This window comes from Denticeps clupeoides, unplaced genomic scaffold (genome assembly GCF_900700375.1).
Source record: "Denticeps clupeoides unplaced genomic scaffold, fDenClu1.1, whole genome shotgun sequence".
Classification (NCBI taxonomy): domain Eukaryota; kingdom Metazoa; phylum Chordata; class Actinopteri; order Clupeiformes; family Denticipitidae; genus Denticeps; species Denticeps clupeoides.
Genome location: NW_021629872.1, coordinates 1,610 through 21,457, shown reverse-complemented (window position 1 = coordinate 21,457; position 19,848 = coordinate 1,610). Strand labels below are relative to the sequence as shown.

Below are 19,848 nucleotides of genomic sequence, written 5' to 3'. Positions count from 1 at the left end.
TATTATATATATATATATATATATATATATATATATATATATATATATATATATATATACGTGTGTGTGTGTAAAAATCCATATTTAATGTACTAAATACTAGACTAAAATGTCTCTTCATAGCTGTTTCTGTTTCCTCCCATAACAATAATATAATAATTACATAACCTTGTTTTAATTATGAAATGGGTTTGACTAAAATAAAATGTTTTTGTTATACTCTGTACTTGTATTGTGTAGACTGGGTTGAATAGAAATTCATACAAAAAAAAAAATTATAATTTTAATCAAGTAAAACTAGGCTAAAATGTTCATGGATGATTGTTTTATTTTTTCCATTTTAATTCTTCTCAATTCCATGCTTGCCATTATAAACATATTTAAGAATTATGGAGTTGGTGAAAAATGTGTTAAATAAACACATTTAATCCCAGTTCAACAAAGTACTTGCACATTTACATGTAAATAATATGAACTGTTTCACAATATTACACATTTTCCATTCGTTAAATAAAAGTTTGTTAAATAAAGCGTTTCAAATCTGCATAAAAACGTCTGGAACAATCACGATTAAGAGTTTGCTGACCTGTGTGGAGTTTAGCGAGTTTGGGGCGAGTGGTCCGGATACGACAGCATCTGGACATGACTAAAACTAATCAAGACTAAAATTAAAACGGGCACCATAAACAAGCATAAGGTCATTAAAATAGGAAATTAAGTCTACAACTGTTAATTTCAGCTGTACAGTAGAAAATGTATTATTATTATTACTATTTTCATCAATGTTCTGCTTTGTAAGTAATAAATGCAACAACTACATTTACAATTTAGATTTTCTAAAAATGTTGCTGTTTAATTTTTATCTATCTATGAAACGTATGTGTTGTATTTTTCGTTTTGTCCCCAGTAAACCGAACCCGCTGTGTCTCGTCGACAATGTGCCGCTGTTCGAGGACAAGGTACGTCCCGTGAGCCGCAGCAGCGCCATATTCCCTCTCTCGCTGTGTGTATGTGACCGTCCTCCCCCGGCTGCAGATCTTCCGGGACGTGTGCTGCAGTCGGGAGATCTTGGAGCTGAAGGTCTTCTGCCGGAGCCAGGAGAAGGGCTGTGTGGAGCAGATGAGCCTGAAGCAGGTGACGGTAAGGTGACGTCCCCAAGCAGCTTCATACGGGGTGGAAAAGATGGGTGGGGTGAGTGGGTGGTAGATACCTAGCGGGTAACACACTCGCCTGTGAACCAGAAGACCCGGGTTCGAACCCCAAATACTACCACCGTGTCCCTGAGCAAGACACTTAACCCTGAGTGTCTCCAGGGGGGGACTGTCCCTGTAACTACTGACTGTAAGTCGCTCTGGATAAGGGCGTCTGGTAAATGCTGGAAATGTAGGATGGGAGTAGGCGGGGCTCCGACTCGACCAGCGCAGAGACGTGATCGTAAACTGAAAATGAAAGTAACGTGTTGGTGGGGTTCCTCTGGTTCCAGATAATGGGGTGGGTGGGGTTATAACAGCAGATCACCCAGAAGTCCTCGTGGAAGATCCGGGTCCCCTATATAATAAGAGCTGCATTAAACGCTGTATCTGCTCTCTGGGTCCGTAGCTGTGATGTTAGGGGGGGGGGTACAGGAATAGACGGTTCCCCGCGGTGGAACATGTATAATAACCCCGTAGCCGAGCGCTTACGAGCACTTTCCCGCTGGTGGGGGGGTGTTATCGGGGTGATGTGACCGTGTCCCCGCCCGACAGGAACACCTGAACGTCTGCCCGTACTTCGAGGTTCCGTGCCCCCTGGGGAAGTGTAAGGAGCGCATGATGCGGAAGGACATTCCGGACCACCTGAGCTTCAAGTGCAAGCACCGCGAGGTGTCCTGCGACTTCTGCAGACACAAGATGGCGCTGACCGAGCTGCAGGTAGGACCATGTGACCGGGCGCCGGGGATCTTATGACTCTTATAACGGGTTCTAACTCTGCTGCCCCGACAGAAGCACCAAGAGACGGCGTGTCCCGACTTCCCGGTGCTCTGTCCCAACCGCTGCGCCCCGTCCTCCGTCCTCCGGAGCCAGGTGAGGCCGCGCGCCGCCGTCCGCTCCGCGCGGGACGGCCCCCTCGTTCTGACCCCGTCCTCTCGTTCTGTCCCCGTCCCCAGCTCGCCGGACACCTGCACGACTGCCCGATGGCCCAGGTCTGCTGCCCCTTCTCCCGCCTCGGCTGCACTTTCAAGGTGCGGATTCCTTCACTGAAGTTCCAGCGCGTCAGCTGCGGTTCTCCGTGGTTCCGTGTGTGCTTTGTGTGAAGTTCTCGGTTTGTTCCTCAGAGCCTGAACCAGGACATGAGGGAACACGAAGCCGGCTCCGCCTCCGACCACCTGCGCTTAATGGCGGCGCGGAACACCACCCTGGAGGCTAAGGTGACGCTCTAGAGCTCCAGGTCATGCCAGGCTCCAGGTCACCTGGGAGGGCACGGGGTGGATCGCGGAACACCACCCTGGTCTGGAGTGGCGGTACCGTTACGCTACTCTAGAACAGAGATCTAGGGGCGTAACGCTGCTGCGTATCGCTCTCCTTGGCCTGGTCACTTCTAGATAGGAACTTCATCTGGAGACCTGAGGAGGAGCGGCTTTTATGGTTCTCAGCACCGTTACTTCTCTTCATTTCCCCACGGGCGCCGGTTAATAATCTCGGTCATATAAATCTTACCTGGAAGTAATTGGTAAGGGGGGTGCATGTATATTATGAATAATTCCGGGGTTCTCCAGGTGGAGGACGTTCGGAGCGAGCTGATGGAGCGTTACAAAGTCCTGCCCGGCATGAACGCTCGCCTGACTGAGCTGGAGACGCAGTACGAGGACATGAGGGAGAGGAACCGGCAACTAGAACAGAAGCTCGCCGCTACACAGGTGTGTGTGTGTGTGTGTGTGTTTCCTCACATTTGCATTGCAGATGAGCTGTGAGACTTGAGTACGTCGGGATTTCACCGTATCGCTTCAGTTTTACTCAGGATGTGGTTGATGGTGATTCTTGGAACAATATGCTCTGGAACTTGGTGTTAAACGCAGGGAATTTTCAGGGAATTTTGTTAATGGCTGATGAGTTTTTTTGCCGATATTGTACAGTAATGCCGTTGGGAATCCTATAATCCTCTCCGTGGTGGACGAGTGCAGCTGAGAGGCAACAGGACACGACTTTGTGGCCCGGCGTCTCTGTCCATGTTCAGCTGCGTTGTGCCGCGTACCGTAACCGGCGTGGATTTGTGCATTGGCAGAAGCTGATGAGCTCGCACTCGGAGAAGCTGCTGGAGGTGGAGATGGAGCTGCGGACCCTGCGGACGGTACGGGAGGAGGTGGACACGCTGCGCGCCTCGCTGGAGACGCTCCGCACCCGCATGGCCGGCCTGGAGCTGAACCGCGGCACGTCCGGCTCCGGGCCGCACACGTTAGGTCAGTCTCCGTACGGCCAAGCGCCCAAACCGCCATCAAAAAACCCCGCGCCAACTGGCTTCTTCTGGTGGCCGGCAGGGTCCATGGAGACGCAGCTGAGTCGCCACGACGACATGCTGAGCGTCCACGAGGTCCGGCTCGCCGACATGGACCTCCGCTTCCAGGTCCTGGAGACGGCCAGCTACAACGGCACGCTGATCTGGAAGATCCGCGACTACAAGCGGCGGAAACAGGAGGCGGTGAGCTCCAAGACGCTGTCGCTCTACAGCCAGCCCTTCTACACCGGCTACTTCGGCTACAAGATGTGCGCCCGCGTCTACCTCAACGGCGACGGCATGGGCAAGGGCACGCACCTGTCGCTCTTCTTCGTGGTGATGCGGGGCGAGTACGACGCCCTGCTGCCGTGGCCCTTCAAGCAGAAGGTGTCGCTCATGCTGATGGACCAGGGCCCCGCCCGCAAGCACCTGGGCGACGCCTTCAAGCCCGACCCCAACAGCAGCAGCTTCCGGCGGCCGGCGGCCGAGATGAACATCGCCTCGGGCTGCCCGCTCTTCATGGCGCAGACGGTGCTGGAGAACGGCACCTACATCAAGGACGACACCATCTTCATCAAGGTGACCGTGGACACCTCCGACCTGCCCGACCCCTGAGGGGCTTCGTTATGGGATGGTTGCTATGGAGAAATGACCGCATCCTGTCTTCATAATCCCATAAATGCGTCTCGCGTATCTGCTTCAGATGTATACTAATAAAGGTGTTTGGTGGCGAGGATGCGGGTTTTGGGGTTGGGCTTGTCGTGGGTGAAGGTAACGAGCGGGCGGGGCCACAACACTCTGCTGAGGTAATAATCACATTATTTGTAATGTTTAAAATTCAAAGATGCTATGCATCAGGATCTCTGTTTTGTTTAACACACCGTTTTGAATTTATTGTCTGGCCATGAAGACCAGAAGAGTCATGGCAGTGATATAATATTTGCACATATATATATATATTTGAATGTTCAAAAATACATTAAAAATGCTTTTTGAAGTTTTACAGAGAATGTCCCTTTCTTCTGTGTCGCATCATTAAAAAATGTATATTTTAAACTGTTGGTTTTATTTGAATGTTCTTGCTGTTGTGTGGTTGTAGAACCGTTATTATGCGCCAGTGTGTGTGCAGGTTCTAGAATCATGTGTGATGAGAAGTTGTGTTGGAAAGCACCTGCCACTACAGCAGCAGAGATATGGCGCAGATAAAACCAGACCAGACGCTTTCAGTTCGCTTTAACCACCGTCAATTCAGGCTTTTCTTCTCATCTCTGTGGAACTGACCTGCAGTGACAATGACAGAGGGGTCATTGTCATGTAGATAAAATTTAATCTCCACCTCTTGTCCAACTTGAACGTACATGAAGCCTGAAGCGCTTTTTTTTGTGATTGTCATTGTGATGCACAGCACAGGATGGCACGTGTCCTCTGCATTTAATCACCCTTGGTGAGCAGTGGGCACCATGACAGGCGCCCGGGGACGGTGCTTTGCTCAGTGGCAACCTTCTGATTACGGGGCCACCACAAGGCCACCACTGCCACACATTTGTGATTAGATTTAACCTGGATTTAGCCTGGACTTTGGGTGAGGGAAAGGGAGTCTCCTTTGGTGGAGGGTGGACTGGCGTCTCTTTAATTATCCATGTCACCCATGGCGCTACCCACTGTGCCACATGACCCCAAATTTTTTTTGTTTCTAACGTTTGGTTTATGGAGACAGAACTCGTTACAATTCGATATAGTGGCGTATTTATTATTATTTTCAGATATTTACACCCTTGTTACGCCAGTCAGTAAAGGTCTTATTACTTTTAAAATGACCTTCTGCAACTTTGTCGCTTTTTACGCGGATACGTGCGACCCCTAGCGGCGGCCTGCGTCAAACACACAGCAACTGCGCATGCGCGGAGCCTCTAACACCGTCCCAAAGAAAGCTGATTTACGCAGTGTTGGGGAGTAACGGAATACATGTACCGGCGTTACGTGTTCAGAATACAAAATATGAGTAATGTATGTCGTTACAGTTACCGTTTAAATGAGTGATAATCAGAATACAGTTACTTTGTTGAAATCAATGGATTACACAGTGCTTTGAATTTATTTTAATAAATGCTGTAAATGTAAATGTACACAGTGGCCTGATTTGTATTGAAGTGCAGAGATAAGACATTGGCCTCATTAAAGGCACATCCAGTGATCAGAGCCCTCTTCTACAATACGACTCTGCCGTCAAGTGCTCCTGTCCAATGTCTCTTTAGCCACAGAGGACTTGTTTTTACTCCACACCATAACCGCATGACCGACAAACACTTTGAACAGGTGCTCTTGCTGCATTACAACCGCCTTTACTGGACTAAGTGGACCAGATGTAGGTAGGTTGCAGAAAATGTCTTGATAAAGCTTGTAACCTCATTCTTTTCTAAACTTAGTGTTTGTTTTTTGCAAGCATTAGAAAAGCAGCACCTCATATGTTTATGGCAATTGTTAGCCAATTATTGTATTTTGGGGGGGATTAACAGTTCAGCACTGACACTTTAGATGGTTCTTGTTGCCTTTGTTAAATGGCCATGAAGTAATGTTGCTGCCTTGCATTAAAATATATATTGTCTTGTGTTTAAAATTATATCTGATGGCAAGGTTTGAAGTGCATTTTGTCATTGTCACATCAAGTTTAAAATATCTGATTTGTATTGAAGGATCTTTAGTATTTTGAAATGATTTGTGGAAGAATAATATTGACAGTAAATGCCAAAATAGTATATTTTTAATTTTTGAGAATTGTTTTATATATTACTTTTTTTGTCCTAATCAGGAAGAGGGTCATTGAAAATACAGAGGCTACTTTTTATTTTAACTAAGCGATGGAATATGTTGGTGACCATAACAGTAAATACTTTTCAATGGCATATTTTATGTTTGTCTAATACTCTTCCACTTTTCAGCTTTATAAATAAAGAACAGGGCTTTTTATTATCTGTGATTGCTACATTCATTTAGTTGTAAAAAGCATGACATTATATTAAGTAATCCAAAGTATTCAGAATACATTACTCACGGGATATGGAATACGTAATACGTTAAAACGGAATACGTTACAAACTACATTTTGGGGCATGTATTCTGTAATCTGTAGTGGAATACATTTAAGTGAAGTACATTTACAGCTTTTATCAGACGCCCTTATCCAGAGTGACGTACAATCAGTAGTAACAGGGACAGTCCCACCCAGGAGACACTCAGGGTTAAGTGTCTTGCTCAGGGACACAATGGTAGTAAGTGGGATTTGAACCTGGGTCTCCTGGTTCACAGGCGAGTGTGTTACCCACTAGGCCACTACCACCCCAAGTACATACAATACAACCTTCCCAACACTGGATTTACGTGATGCCCAAACAATGTCTGTACAGAATGATGAATAATACTGTTCATGTTTCAAAATGGGTCAATTTAAGTGTACACCAGGCCAGATCCATTGTGTGTTTTAAAAGAACTTCATCTCGAGTGCACGCGTGGCGTCAGGTTACGGTAAAGTCCCCACTTCGCCGCGTTCGTCCGCCAGGTGGCGCTGCTGCCCCGCGGTATTACACCGAACTGCACCGGCGTCGGGTCGCACGGTTCAAATTCGCATCGGTTCCCCGAAGCCACAGTCGGACGTAGTCCGTTAAAACGCATTCAATTAAAACCGAATCAAAACTCAATCACAAAACTGCCCCTTTCCGTCAACAGATCCACAAGCGTCCTGCCTTTCCAACGGAACACGACATGTGGCGCTAGAATTAAATGTGGAATGCGGCTGTTCGTGTCGGATTTCACCGAACGTTTTGGAAAACGTCATCAACACAACATAAAACAAAGGTGGCTTTTATTAAGCGGTCGTGGCAAGCCGGAGGAGCAGGGCGCGGCACTCTTCCTGATTAAATATTCATGAGTGACGACACTCGAGGGGCGTGGCCCCAGCGCCACAGGTTCAGGTACGCGGGCTGGCCGTCAGGAGCAGGAGGGTCGAACCACATCGAACCGGGAACCGAAACCAGACGCCGGGCGCCGCGCAGCGAGGGGCGAGAGAAGAAAGGAAGGAAGAAGGGAAGAAAGAAGAGGGAAGTCGCTCTTTTAAAGACGCGCACCATGTTCACTTGGGCCAGTAAGGAGCACGGTGGCAGGAGCAAGGAAGGCGACATGTTCGCCACGGTGACGGAGGGTCTCCAGAGCCTGTACACCAGGAAGCTGCTGCCGCTGGAGGAGACCTACCTGTTCCACGACTTCCACTCGCCCGCGCTGGAGGAGGCGGACTTCCAGAGCAAGCCCATGGTGCTGCTGGTGGGACAGTACTCCACAGGCAAGACCACCTTCATAAGGTGCCTTCCTTCCTTCCTTCCTTGTGTGTGTGAGTGAGAGTGAGTGAGAGTGAGTGAGTGTGTGTGAGAGTGAGTGAGTGTGTGTGAGTGAGTGAGTGTGTGAGAGTGAGTGAGTGTGTGTGAGTGAGTGTGTGTGAGTGAGTGTGTGTGTGAGTGAGTGTGTGTGAGTGAGTGTGTGTGTGCGTGTGTGTGTGTGTGTGTGTGTGTGAGTGAGTGAGTGGGTGTGTGTGAGAGTGTGCGTGTGTGAGAGTGAGTGTGTGCGCGTGTGAGAGTGAGTGTGTGTGCGTGTGTGTGTGAGTGCGTGTGTGTGTGAGTGAGTGAGTGTGTGAGAGTGAGTGAGTGTGTGAGAGTGAGTGTGTGTGTGTGAGTGAGTGTGTGTGTGCGTGTGTGTGAGTGTGTGTGAGTGAGTGAGTGTGTGTGTGAGAGTGTGCGTGTGTGAGAGTGAGTGTGTGCGCAGTGTGAGAGTGAGTGGTGTGGCGTGTGTGGTGTGAGTGGCGTGTAGTGTGGGACGTGAGGGACGGGGCGGGTGTGTGTGCGTGTGTGTGTGTGTGTGTGAGTGAGTGAGTGTGCGTGTGTGAGAGTGTGCGTGTGTGAGAGTGTGCGTGTGTGTGTGAGTGAGTGTGTGTGTGTGAGTGAGTGTGTGTGTGCGCGTGTGTGTGCGTGTGTGTGTGTGTGTGTGTGTGTGAGTGAGTGAGTGTGTGCGTGTGAGTGTGCGTGTGTGTCTGTGTGTGTGTGCGCGTGCCAGCGACCTCTGACCCCGGCGGTTCCCAGGCAGGATGTGGCGGGCATCGGCAGGGTGATGAATGGGTTTGTTTTTGCCACTCGTCCTCCCGGTGGAGGTCACATGTCCGCCCCGCCTTTGATGTGCCACAACTCTGCCTGCGCTGCATCTTGGGATTCATCCTGGTGGCATCGTCAGGAAACGGAGCGGCCTTCATCTCCGGAGTTTTCCCCATCCAGAATTCAGCTTTTTAAAGCGCCACTAACGTCCCACGTTCGCTGGAGCGTCCAGAATTCCTAGCGAATCCGTATCTTATAATGTTGTAATTCCCGACAGGGAACGCTGCCGCTGGATCTAATGGCCTGATAATAATTGGGAAGATGGTTTGCGTGCGTTTAGATGTGATCCGGCTCCGGTCCAGAATGAGCTTCTTGTTGGTTTTTTATCGCCTGCAGGTATCTGCTGGAGCAGGACTTCCCTGGAATGAGGATTGGCCCCGAGCCCACCACAGACGGCTTCATCGCGGTGATGTACGGCGATAACGAAGGCATCGTCCCCGGCAACGCCCTGGTCGTAGATCCCAAGAAACCCTTCCGTAAACTCAACGCCTTCGGGAACGCCTTCCTAAACAGGTGAACGTCAAGGGCGTGGTGACGTCCTCCAGGCTCTGAGGGTCACTTCTGTGGCCACCATACAGGTGGATTATATAATCAGCATATCGGGCAGCACACACACACACACACACACACACACACACACACACACACACATACACACACACACACACACACACACACACACACACACATACATACACACACACACACACACACATACACACACATACACACACACACACACACACACACACACACACAATTTACTTCACTTTACTTCACTCCAAAAGCAACTCACAAGAGGACGACACCAGCAATTCTCATTCGGTTTCTATAGATTTTGAGTTTATAAAACTAAGATCCCTGATAAGGCCGAACTTGTCAGGAATAGAGCATGCTGGGAACTGTTATGTGCTGGACGAGTTTTTTTTCTTGTGTGTGTGTGTGTGTGTGTTGGATTCGTCTGAAATACTTTTTGAGCAAGTGGGTGTTCAGCTGCTTCTTAAAGGTGGTATTAGTCTCAGCTAGTCGAATGGAGCAGGACAAGTTGTCCCACCAGCCAGGGACAGTAAAGGAGAACAGAGTTGATTGGGACCGGAGACCCCGTGAAGAGGGAGTTTTTAGTCTGGTTTCGTGTGTAGATCTGAGAGGGCGTGCAGGAGTGTATCTGTTGGTGTAAGAGGGAGAACTTCCATGTACAGCCCTGTAGGCACCATCAAGGATTTAAACTCGATGCGAGCAGCTACCGGGAGCCGGTGGAGAGAGGTGAGAAGAGGCGGGACGTGGGGGTGTTTCCGCTGGTTGAAGATGAGACGGGCTGCCATATTTTGGACCATCTGGAGGGGTTTTATGGTGACCGCAGAGGCTCCAGCCAGGAGAGAGTTACAATAGTCCAGTTTATGGATGACCATCACCTGGACGAGGAGCTGCATAGCCTGTTGTGAGAGAAAAGGCCGAATCTTGTAGAGAGTGAACCTGCAGGATCTGGAGATCGCAGCAACATGATGGTTCAGACTCAGGTTGTCATCTATCCAAACTCCAAGGCTTTTTGCAGACACACCGACACGCGCTGCTTTCCACTGATATGCTCGTGTTTGTACAGCTAACAGTGGGACGTGGAGTCAGCTGACCGTATCAACATGGTCTGTGTGCTCGAGGCGAGTAACAGGCCTGGTCGCCGTGGTTACGCAGGTGGGCGGGTCCGGCGGAAGGGCGGTTCACACTTTTAAACAGGCAGCGCTAATTTTATCGCCGTTTCCTCTGTTGACAGCGCTGCTGAGTTATTGTCGAGGAATCCAGAGGTGAGCGGAATTCCTCGACAGCTCGGCCGCTCGCTCCCATCCTGCCGCCGCCCGTGTTGCCACTTGAAACTCGCGTGTAAATTTAGCCCCGGACCACGTGACCATGTGAGGATACGGGTCCGTTCTCCTGCCCAAGGTCGTTCGTCTTCTGGCCGATGAAGAGTTTCGCTTTACTGAGAACAGGGAAGTGATGCAGCTGAATCGACTTTAAACAGCATTTCTTACAAAAAAAACGTATCCTGGGTTGTTTTTCTGTTTCTGTGTTAATCACATTGAAGTGAAGTGATTGTCACTTGTGATACACAGCAGCACAGCACACGGTTCACACAGTGAAATGTGTCCTCTGTATTTAACCATCACCCTGAGTGAGCAGTGGGCACCAGGACAGGCGCCCGGGGAGCAGTGTGTGGGGACGGTGCTTTGCTCAGTGGTACCTTGGCGGATCGGGATTCAAACCGGCAACCTTCTGATTACGGGGCCGCTTCCTTAACCGCTAGACCACCGCTGTCCCAACAGGCCACCACTGCCCCCCATTGTGCTTTTTATTACTTGTTAGCATTTTACATGAGTTTCAATATCTCCTGATATTGTTTGAGGGATTCGCTTGGTTTTATCACGATCTGGCAACACTGTCTCGAATGGCACCTATTCAGAAGAATTGACCCAGACATGCTGGGAACTGTGGAGATAATGAGGGCTGGAGCTCCAGATGTGCAGGAAACTGGTTATTAATTAGATTTTCTTCTTCTCGTCCCACCAGGTTCATCTGCTCCCAGATGCCCAATCAGGTGCTGCAGAGCATCAGTATCATTGACACACCCGGGATCCTGTCTGGAGAAAAGCAGCGCATCAGCAGAGGCAAGTCCATCCAATCCATCCACCAATCCATCCACCCATCCATCCAGTCATCTATCCACCCATCCATCCAGTCATCCATCCAGTCATCCATCCACCCATCCATCCACCCATCCATCCACCCATCCATCCACCCATCCATCCACCCATCCATCCACCCATCCATCCACCAATCCATCCACCCATCCATCCAGTCATCTATCCACCCATCCATGTTCTACAGTCCAGAAAATGGCAGCAACTACATCATCTCTGTGTTGGCTGAACATCTCCATTTAATCCAGTCTGGATGTCATCTATCCGCTGAAGCTCGAGTTGTGATGAGGTTCTGCTGTTAGAACTGTGTTGTCTTACTGATAATTTCTGTTATCTACACACGCACACGCGTGGGCAGCTGCACCCTCTCCGGCGCTGAACTTTCCGTTCCTCTTTTCTGCCACATCTGCTTCCTGCTCTGAGATGCACCTGCCTGTTTCTGGGCCCATGGAGGTGAAGACAGGGTTTTAAGTGCAGATGGGTTCTTATCCAGGTCCGTGGTGATTTAGTGGAGAAGTGGGTGCTTTGGGGTGCACCTTCTGACAGTTGTCAGGTTTTGTGGGGTGTTGTGGTCGGGTTGGCGGGGCAGTTTTCTTTAAAAATGCTGACCCATCACAGTCACTTCCTGCCGTTGGAAATCCCAGCTGCAGCCCACTTCCTGGAGACTTTGAGGAAATTGGGACGCCCAGTCAAATGTTTCGAAACGTCTCCTCAGTCGTCTTTTCTGACGGTGAAATACCACACATTAAAGAACAGAAAATGTTCTTTAAAGCAGCGAACTATCGCTGTGATTATAGTTTGTTTTTGGGGGCCTGATTTCATTTTAGTTTTAGTCATTTTATTGGTTTTAGTCACGTCCAGACTCAAGTCTCAGTCGAATATAAGTACGAGCATTTTAGTTTTATTTTAGTCAGAATTGTCCATGAATATTTTAGTCTAGTTTTTAACAGTTTTTCATGATACGTTTGGTGAAGTTATGATCAGCATTTCCACCTCATCTTGTTTCAGTCACATCGTAAAGGTTCGTGGATGAAGATATTTTGTGAGATCGAACTTCCATGCTCTTGGCTTAAATTAGAAAAGGTACGAGTGGAGAACACCTTGCTGAATATGTCCGTCTGTAGGCGAGTGATTTACTTGGTCCCGTTGGTGGTGGTGTGGTGGTTCTGGTGTAGTGAGGGTGGGGACCATCTGTTCCTGTTTCTCCTCATGACTCATCACCAGTCAGCAGCTTTTCCCGCTTTTCTTCACAATTTTCAGCTACAGAAGATGGGAGGAACCTGCGTCTTGTAGTTCTGTGGCCGCCTGTGGGCTCCACCCATGTCGGCGCTTGGCAGAGGGGCCGCGAATTACTGGTCGCAGACGTAATCCCAGCCATTATTGTTTCAGCGGCAGCACTTCCTCTTCCTCGCCTGGAGACTTCCTGTCAACTCAGACAGGTCTTCTGTCGCCATGACGACCAGGCCCGTCGTGCCGGTCCCGTTCTGAACTGGTGCCTTTTTCATGCTGTTCAAATTTGGATAGTTTATTTTGGGTTATTGATCATATGCTGTCAATATAATCAATACATGATTTGTGTACGGTGCAGAGCTCCTGTAGGGTTCCTGCTCTTCTCGCTGTGATGTTGACTGCTTTCTCCTCCCTGGTGACAGGCTACGATTTCTCCGAGGTGCTGCGCTGGTTCGGCGAGCGCGTGGACCGCATCATCCTGCTCTTTGACGCCCACAAGCTGGACATCTCAGACGAGTTCTCCGAGGCCATCAAGGCGTTCCGCGGGCAGGACGATAAGATCCGCGTGGTTCTGAACAAGTCCGACCAGGTGGACACGCAGCAGCTGATGCGGGTTTACGGCGCCCTCATGTGGTCGCTGGGGAAGGTGATCAACACGCCGGAGGTGGTGCGGGTCTACCTGGGCTCGTTCTGGGCCAAACCCCTGCAGAACGCTGACAACCGGCGGCTCTTCGAGGCCGAGGCGCAGGACCTGTTCCGGGACATCCAGGCTCTCCCGCGAAACGCCGCCCTGCGCAAACTCAACGACCTGATCAAGAGAGCGCGCCTGGCCAAGGTAACGCGAGCCTGCACAAGCAAAACCATCATTCTGATGGTGAATAATGAATTTAAATAACGCCAATCCGAGAGGCCACGCCCCTCGACCTTTATAATCTGCGGAGTGGGTGGAGCCTGCATCAAAATGTCATTCTATATGTTCTATTGATGCTTCTGGAGAATAAGAGAACAGAGGGAGGACCGCACAGCCGGTGTGTGTTGTGTATACGTGTCGTGTGTGTGTGTGTACAGCGGGTACGGATTCAGTATTAAAATCATTTTTTAGTTAATGAAGTTAAAGTTTTTCCTCATTAATGTACACGCAGCACTTCAAACTGACAGAAAAACACAGAATTGTTGATTAACGAAGAAAAAGTGAAAAATCACATCATGGTCCTCAGTATTCAGTAGAAGCACCATGATGATCTAATACAGCCATGAGTCCTTTTGGGAAAGATGCTACAAGTTTTTCACACCTGGATTTGGGCATCTTCTGCCATTCCTCCTTGCAGATCCTCTCCTGTTCTGGCAGGTGGGATGGTAAACGTTGGTGGACAGACCTTTTTTTGGTCGATCCAGAGATGCTCAATTGGGTTTAAGTCATGGCTCTGGCCCGGCCATTCAAGATCAGTCCCAGAGTTGTTGTGAAGCCACTCCTTCGTTGGTTTAGCTGTGTGCTCAGGGTCATTATCTTGTTGGAAGGTAAACCTACTTGGTCACATTCATCTTCCTCTCGATTGCAACCAGTCATCCTGTCCCTGCAGCTGCAAAACACCCCTCAGCATGATGCTGCCACCACCATGCTTCACTATTGGGACTGTATTGGACTGGATGATCAGTGCCTGGTTTTCTCCTCACATAACGCTTAGAATTAAGGCCAAAAAGTTCTATCTTGGTCTCATCAGACCAGAGAATCGTATTTCTCACCATCTTGGAGTCCTTCAGGTGTTTTTTTTTTTTTTTAAGCAAGCTCAGTGCAGGCTTTCATCTGGCTTCCCTCGGGACACTCTGGCATAAAGCCCTGACTGGTGGAGGGCTGCAGTGATGGTTGATGTTCAACAACTTTCTCCAGACTGGAGCTCAGCCACAGTGATCTTTGGGATCTTCTTGACCTCTCTCACCAGGGCTCTTCTTCCCTGAGAGCTCAGTCTGGCCGGACTGCAAGATCTAGGAACGGTTCTGGTCGTCCCAAATGTTGTCCGTTGTCCGCCATTGTGCTCTTAGGAACCTTAAGTGCAGAAGATTATTTTTGGTAGTCTTGGCCAGATCTGTGCTTTGTGGTGGTGGCCTAGCAGTTAAGGAAGCGGCCCCTGTAATCAGAAGGTTGCCGATCTGCCAAGGTGTCACTGAGGTCCCCTTGATGAAGTAATCACTTCACTTTCAAACACAGCTGGACTCAAATGAAGGTGTAGAACCATCTCAAGGATGATCAGAAGAAATGGACCTGAGTTAAATAACAAGGCAAAGGTCTGAATACTCAGGATTTTGTCAACAATTCTGTGTTTTTCTGTAAATGTGGGCGCTGTGTGTACATTAATGAACTTGAACGGTTTTATCAAATCGCTGCAGTATAACAGAGTGAAAAATATAAGGGGATTCTGAATACTTATTGTACCCATTGTGGGTGTACATGTGTTGTGTGCTGTATGTGTGTGTTGTGTGCTGTGGTGTGTGTGTGTACGTGTGTGTGTGTATGTATGTGTGTGTTGTGTGGGTATGTGTGTGTTGTGGTGTGTGTACATGTATTGTGTTTGTGTATATGTGGTGTGTGTTGTGTATGTGTGTGTGTACATGTGTTGTGTATATGTGTTGTTGTTTGTGTGTGTGTGTACATGTGTTGTGTGCTGTAGTGTGTGTGGTGTGTGGTGTGTGTGTTGGTGTGTTTTGTTGTGTGTGGTGTGTGTGTGTTGTACGTGTGTGTGTGTGTGGTGTGTGTGGTGTGGTGTGTGTGCGTGTGTTTGTGTACGTGTGTTGTGTATGTGTGTGTGTGTACATGTGTTGTGTATATGTGTTGTTGTTTGTGTGTGTGTGTACATGTGTTGTGTGCTGTATGTGTGCTGTATGTGTGTGTTGTGGTGTGTGTACATGTGTTGTGTTTGTGTATATGTGGTGTGTGTTTTGTACGTCTTGTGTGTTTTCTCTCTTGGCCTCTGACCCAGCAGTACAGAACTCCTTATCTCCTTTGTAATATTTTCCATCCTGACCAAACAAACAGGAATCTGACACCCGTACACTCTCCTTCCTGCGGTGCAACACACACACACACACACACACACACACACTGGCACAGTGAGAGAGTTTGTCAGTCCCACGCCCGCCCGGCGTATTTACGTCAGTGCCGGCCGTCTCAGGTCGCCGCGTTTTCCAGCGGAATAAAAAATCCCAGCGGGGGGAGGGAGGAGGGGTTTGGAGGGCGGAGCCGCGCTCTTATTTTGGCGCCCGGTGAGCACCGGCTTCCTCTTTTTTTTTTTGGAGGAAAAGTTGTGTGTAAAAGTGTCTCGGTGGAAATGGACTCTCGGTCCTCTCCGTCCCTCAGGTACACGCCTACATCATCAGCCACCTGAAGAAGGAGATGCCGTCTCTGTTCGGGAAGGAGAAGAAGAAGGAGGAGCTCCTCGCCCGTCTGCCGGAGATCTACCTCATGCTGCAGAGGGAGCACCACATCTCCCCTGGGGACTTCCCCAACGTCCTCAAAATGCAGGTGAGTCCCCTCGGCCAGTCACGGTCCAGGCGCGTAATCTAGTATCTCGCAGCCGCTGCGTTTCGAGGAATTCGTGAAGGTCCATCGTCCGACGCCCCCTGACCGCAGCTTCACACCGACGTTCATGCAGGACGTTTATACGTCGAACATCTCCGCAATGCCATGAAGTCACGCTGATTATAGTTTAAACTGAATATTTAGTGTGGGTTCAGAGGGCTGGGCGGGGTCGGGGTTACCTGCACCGCCTCAGGCTCCGCCCCTCGAGCCGCTGGCGGTTTGTTCTGGCGAACAGTCACGTCCTCCACCCCAGCGGAGGAAGGAGCTGGCGGCCGCTGTGTGTGTGGTGGAGGAACGCCCTGGATTATGAGGAGCAGACGGAGGGATGATGGCTCTCGTGGGACGGGCCTGCAACAAGTCACACGCTCTCACTGAGCTGATTCTCCATCTACACATGCGGCACCCCGTCTATCTGGTACCCCACTTTCTCTTCGTACTCCACGTTCTGCTGCAGTTCTGCTCGTGTGCGTCATGTTAAACTTATTACATTTTATTTAACCTGATAGTGGCTCCCAAACTGGGGCATGGTGGCATGTCATGGTGCCCACTGCTCACCAAGGGTGATGGTTAAACACAGGGGACACGTTTCACCGTGTTCACCGATGTGCTGTGCTGCAGTGTCTCACAATGACAATCACTTCACTTTTTTAAAATCTTCTCTTAAAGGGCCAGCGACCAACCTGGTTCCTGGGGCTGTGGACCACGCCTCCACATAAATGGCCAATCAGAAATCAGCATACAAATGATTTCACCTGCATGTGTTGTTGTTCGTGGTTTCCGTAGGAACAACTCCAGCACTACGACTTCAGCAAGTTCCCGTCTCTGAAGCCCAAGCTGATCGAGTCGGTGGATAAGATGCTGAGTAACCGGATTTCGGGCCTCATGACGATGATCCGCGAGGAGGAGAGCAAGCAGCCGCCGCCGATGGTGATGGGCGGGGCCTTCCAGGGCTCGGAGGACGGGCCGTTCGAACACGGCTACGGCGAGGGGATCAGCGCGGGCGCCGACGCCGAGGACTGGATCGTGAGCCGCGACAAGCCGCGCTACGACGAGATCTTCTACACGCTCATGCCCATCAACGGCAAGGTGACCGGCGTCAACGCCAAGAAGGAGATGATGAACTCGCGCCTGCCCAACACCGTCCTCGGAAAGATCTGGAAGCTGGCCGACTGCGACTGCGACGGCATGCTGGACGACGAGGAGTTCGCTCTGGCCCAGCACCTGATCAAGATCAACTGGAGGGCTTCGAGATCCCCAACGAACTGCCCCGCCACCTGGTGCCGCCCTCCCACCGCAAGAACCCCACCGCCCGACACCCCTGTACAACCACAGCGAGGACTGAGGCATTCTGGGAAATGTATTCATTTCATTTTCATGCAATCTTTATTGTTTCTATTGACATAATACACCCCTCACGTCCCGCCGGGCACCTCCTGTGGCATTCTGGGAAACCAGAGACACTCGCGCTTCATTTAAAAGGACTGTTGTCTGTGTTTATTAATAGTCCCGACGTCTTCTGACCTCTGGGCCAATATTGACTCGATATTCCAGGCATCGCTCGGAGGGCGGGGCTTTTTATAAGACCTTCTCTTGAAATAAACTAACACGCTTTCCTGTAAATCGGCCTGATTTCAGAGCCGTGCTGCTGTTACACATGGCGAGAAATAAACGGGACCGTCTCAGATTCCTCCTTCTCTGTCCTTCATCACATGCAGCTTTAATCAGAGCCTCTCGTGGCGAGTGTCGTGACGCCGTTACGCTCTGCTTGGCGGTGAAGGGAATAAGTTCGGTTCCGTAGGAAAGGTTCTCGCTGTTGCCTCAGAGCCCGGGCCGTGTGGCCAGTATATTAGGGACGCCGCTTCGTCACACCAGGTGGCGCTGCAGGTGTCTGCTTTAGTGCCGGGTGTGTGTAAAATGACCCCGGATGCCCGGTAATGCTTCGTGTGTCTGGACGGATGCTGGTTCTGCAGAATCTCTTCATCAGAGGTTCTGGAAGAGCCCGTACCTGCACACGAGGGAACTGTGTGTGTGAGTTCTGGCATGGACGGTTTTCCAGATGAATTTTACGCTCATGTTGATGATTGACGCGATAAGAAACGCTGATACGGCCGGATTATTACTCCTCCTTCGCTGTCCACCTGGATTCCGGAGGAACCCCCGTCTCGGCGACCTTTACTCCCCTGCCATGCCGGGTCAGGTGAGCAGCCGCCGCAGTAAAACTGTACCTGAGCAGCTTCAAAGTTCACCCGAGCTGGTCCGAGCTCACGCCACGGTCCAACATCTGGAGCCGGCGCCGGACTGGGCGGCTGGAAGTGTGTATGCGCCTGCACGTTATTGTTATCCACTTTTAATAATGGTGTCAAAGCGTGGTGACGTCAGACGGGCCCGAGCTGCTGTTCTGAAGGGCTCTCCCTGGAAGTACGGTACGGTGTTTCACTTGTGGACCATTTATTCACAACAGTCTGTAATTTTAATTGTAGGATTAGTTTGAATTGTTCACTTTCTAGACATTCTCCTCTCCGTCTTGGTGAAAGTGGAGAAAGGTCAGGTGACAGCAGGTCATGATGTCTGGTAATAAATGACCGAGTATAAAGTGTCAGGAATTTTTACAGTGGTGCAGAGTGTGTTCGTAATGGCCAAAGTGTGTGTGTGTGTGTGTGTGTGTGTGTGTGCGTGCATATTCAGTTTTGTAGCACCTCACAAATAAAGATTTTTACATATTTCTCTTCTTGTGAAGCTTCGGGTCGTTTAGAATGCCCTTGATTTCCATTAAGAAATTCTGAAGCTGTCAGACCTGCATTAATACACTCATAAATAATGATCATTCCACAGGAACTCAAGACTAAGTTTCTTTATTTTTCTAAATTTCAGAAACATCTGAACAGTAGTGTGTGTATATAAAATTATTCAAGTTGTTTTATTGTCGCTAAGTAAAGCACTTGTGGCCTGTGGTAGGACAGTGGTGGCCTAGCGGTTAAGGAAGCGGCCCCGTAATCAGAAGTTTGCCGGTTTGAATCCCGATCTGCCAAGGTACCACTGAGCAAAGCACCGTCCCCACACACTGCTCCCCGGGCGCCTGTCATGGCCGCCCACTGCTCACTCAGGGTGATGGTTAAATGCAGAGGACACATTTCACTGTGTGCACCGTGTGCTGTGCTGCTGTGTATCACATGTGACAATCACTTCAAAAAACTTAATAAATGAGCCAATTTATTGATTAAAGAGCTTAATTATTTCATTATTATGAATGCTGATCTTATTTTCATCCAAACATGTTTAAAACGCCAGATGGAAAATAGGCCATAATCCTTTAACAATGAAGAACTTATTTGAATAAAATGTATAATCTATAACCTATAATCCATCCAGACTTTCCCAGATCACAATGAAATATGTCATTTAGAGAATCCTGATGCTGTTTGATCCCAGTCCATTTACAGATGTGTGTTCCATTGTTGTGTGTGTGTGTGTGTGTGTGTGTGTTCCAGCGGTGATGGACAGCGATGACTATGAACATGGCCGCATTCGTGAGCTGCAGGAGCAGCGGATGGCGGTGCAGAAGAAGACCTACACCAAGTGGATGAACAGTGTCTTCACCAAGAACGGGGTAGGCAGAACCCAGGCTGGCGCTCAACGCTCTCCGTCCTCAACCGATGACTGAGCTGTCAGTAGGAGGAACAGCCCCCTGACC

General features: G+C 49.6%; 2 protein-coding genes across 2 annotated transcripts; both read left to right on the top strand.

Annotated features, from left to right (window-relative positions):
* Window positions 1-389: 389 nt before the first annotated feature.
* traf3 (TNF receptor-associated factor 3) lies at window positions 390-4,527 on the top strand. Its single transcript, XM_028966749.1, has 10 exons — window positions 390-394; window positions 908-959; window positions 1,036-1,140; window positions 1,746-1,910; window positions 1,983-2,063; window positions 2,147-2,221; window positions 2,315-2,407; window positions 2,756-2,896; window positions 3,262-3,436; window positions 3,515-4,527. The coding sequence occupies exons 1-10, from the start codon at window positions 390-392 to the stop codon at window positions 4,084-4,086; spliced, it is 1,464 nt and encodes a 487-aa protein (XP_028822582.1). The 3' UTR covers window positions 4,087-4,527.
* Window positions 4,528-7,342: 2,815 nt separating this feature from the next.
* Window positions 7,343-17,723, top strand: LOC114776318 (EH domain-containing protein 4-like). The gene is given in 8 exon segments (XM_028966751.1): window positions 7,343-7,823; window positions 9,000-9,176; window positions 11,223-11,320; window positions 13,006-13,418; window positions 15,936-16,100; window positions 16,941-17,388; window positions 17,391-17,467; window positions 17,470-17,723. Coding segments are annotated over 8 exon segments (1,839 nt in total). The 5' UTR covers window positions 7,343-7,392; the 3' UTR covers window positions 17,500-17,723.
* Window positions 17,724-19,848: the final 2,125 nt, after the last annotated feature.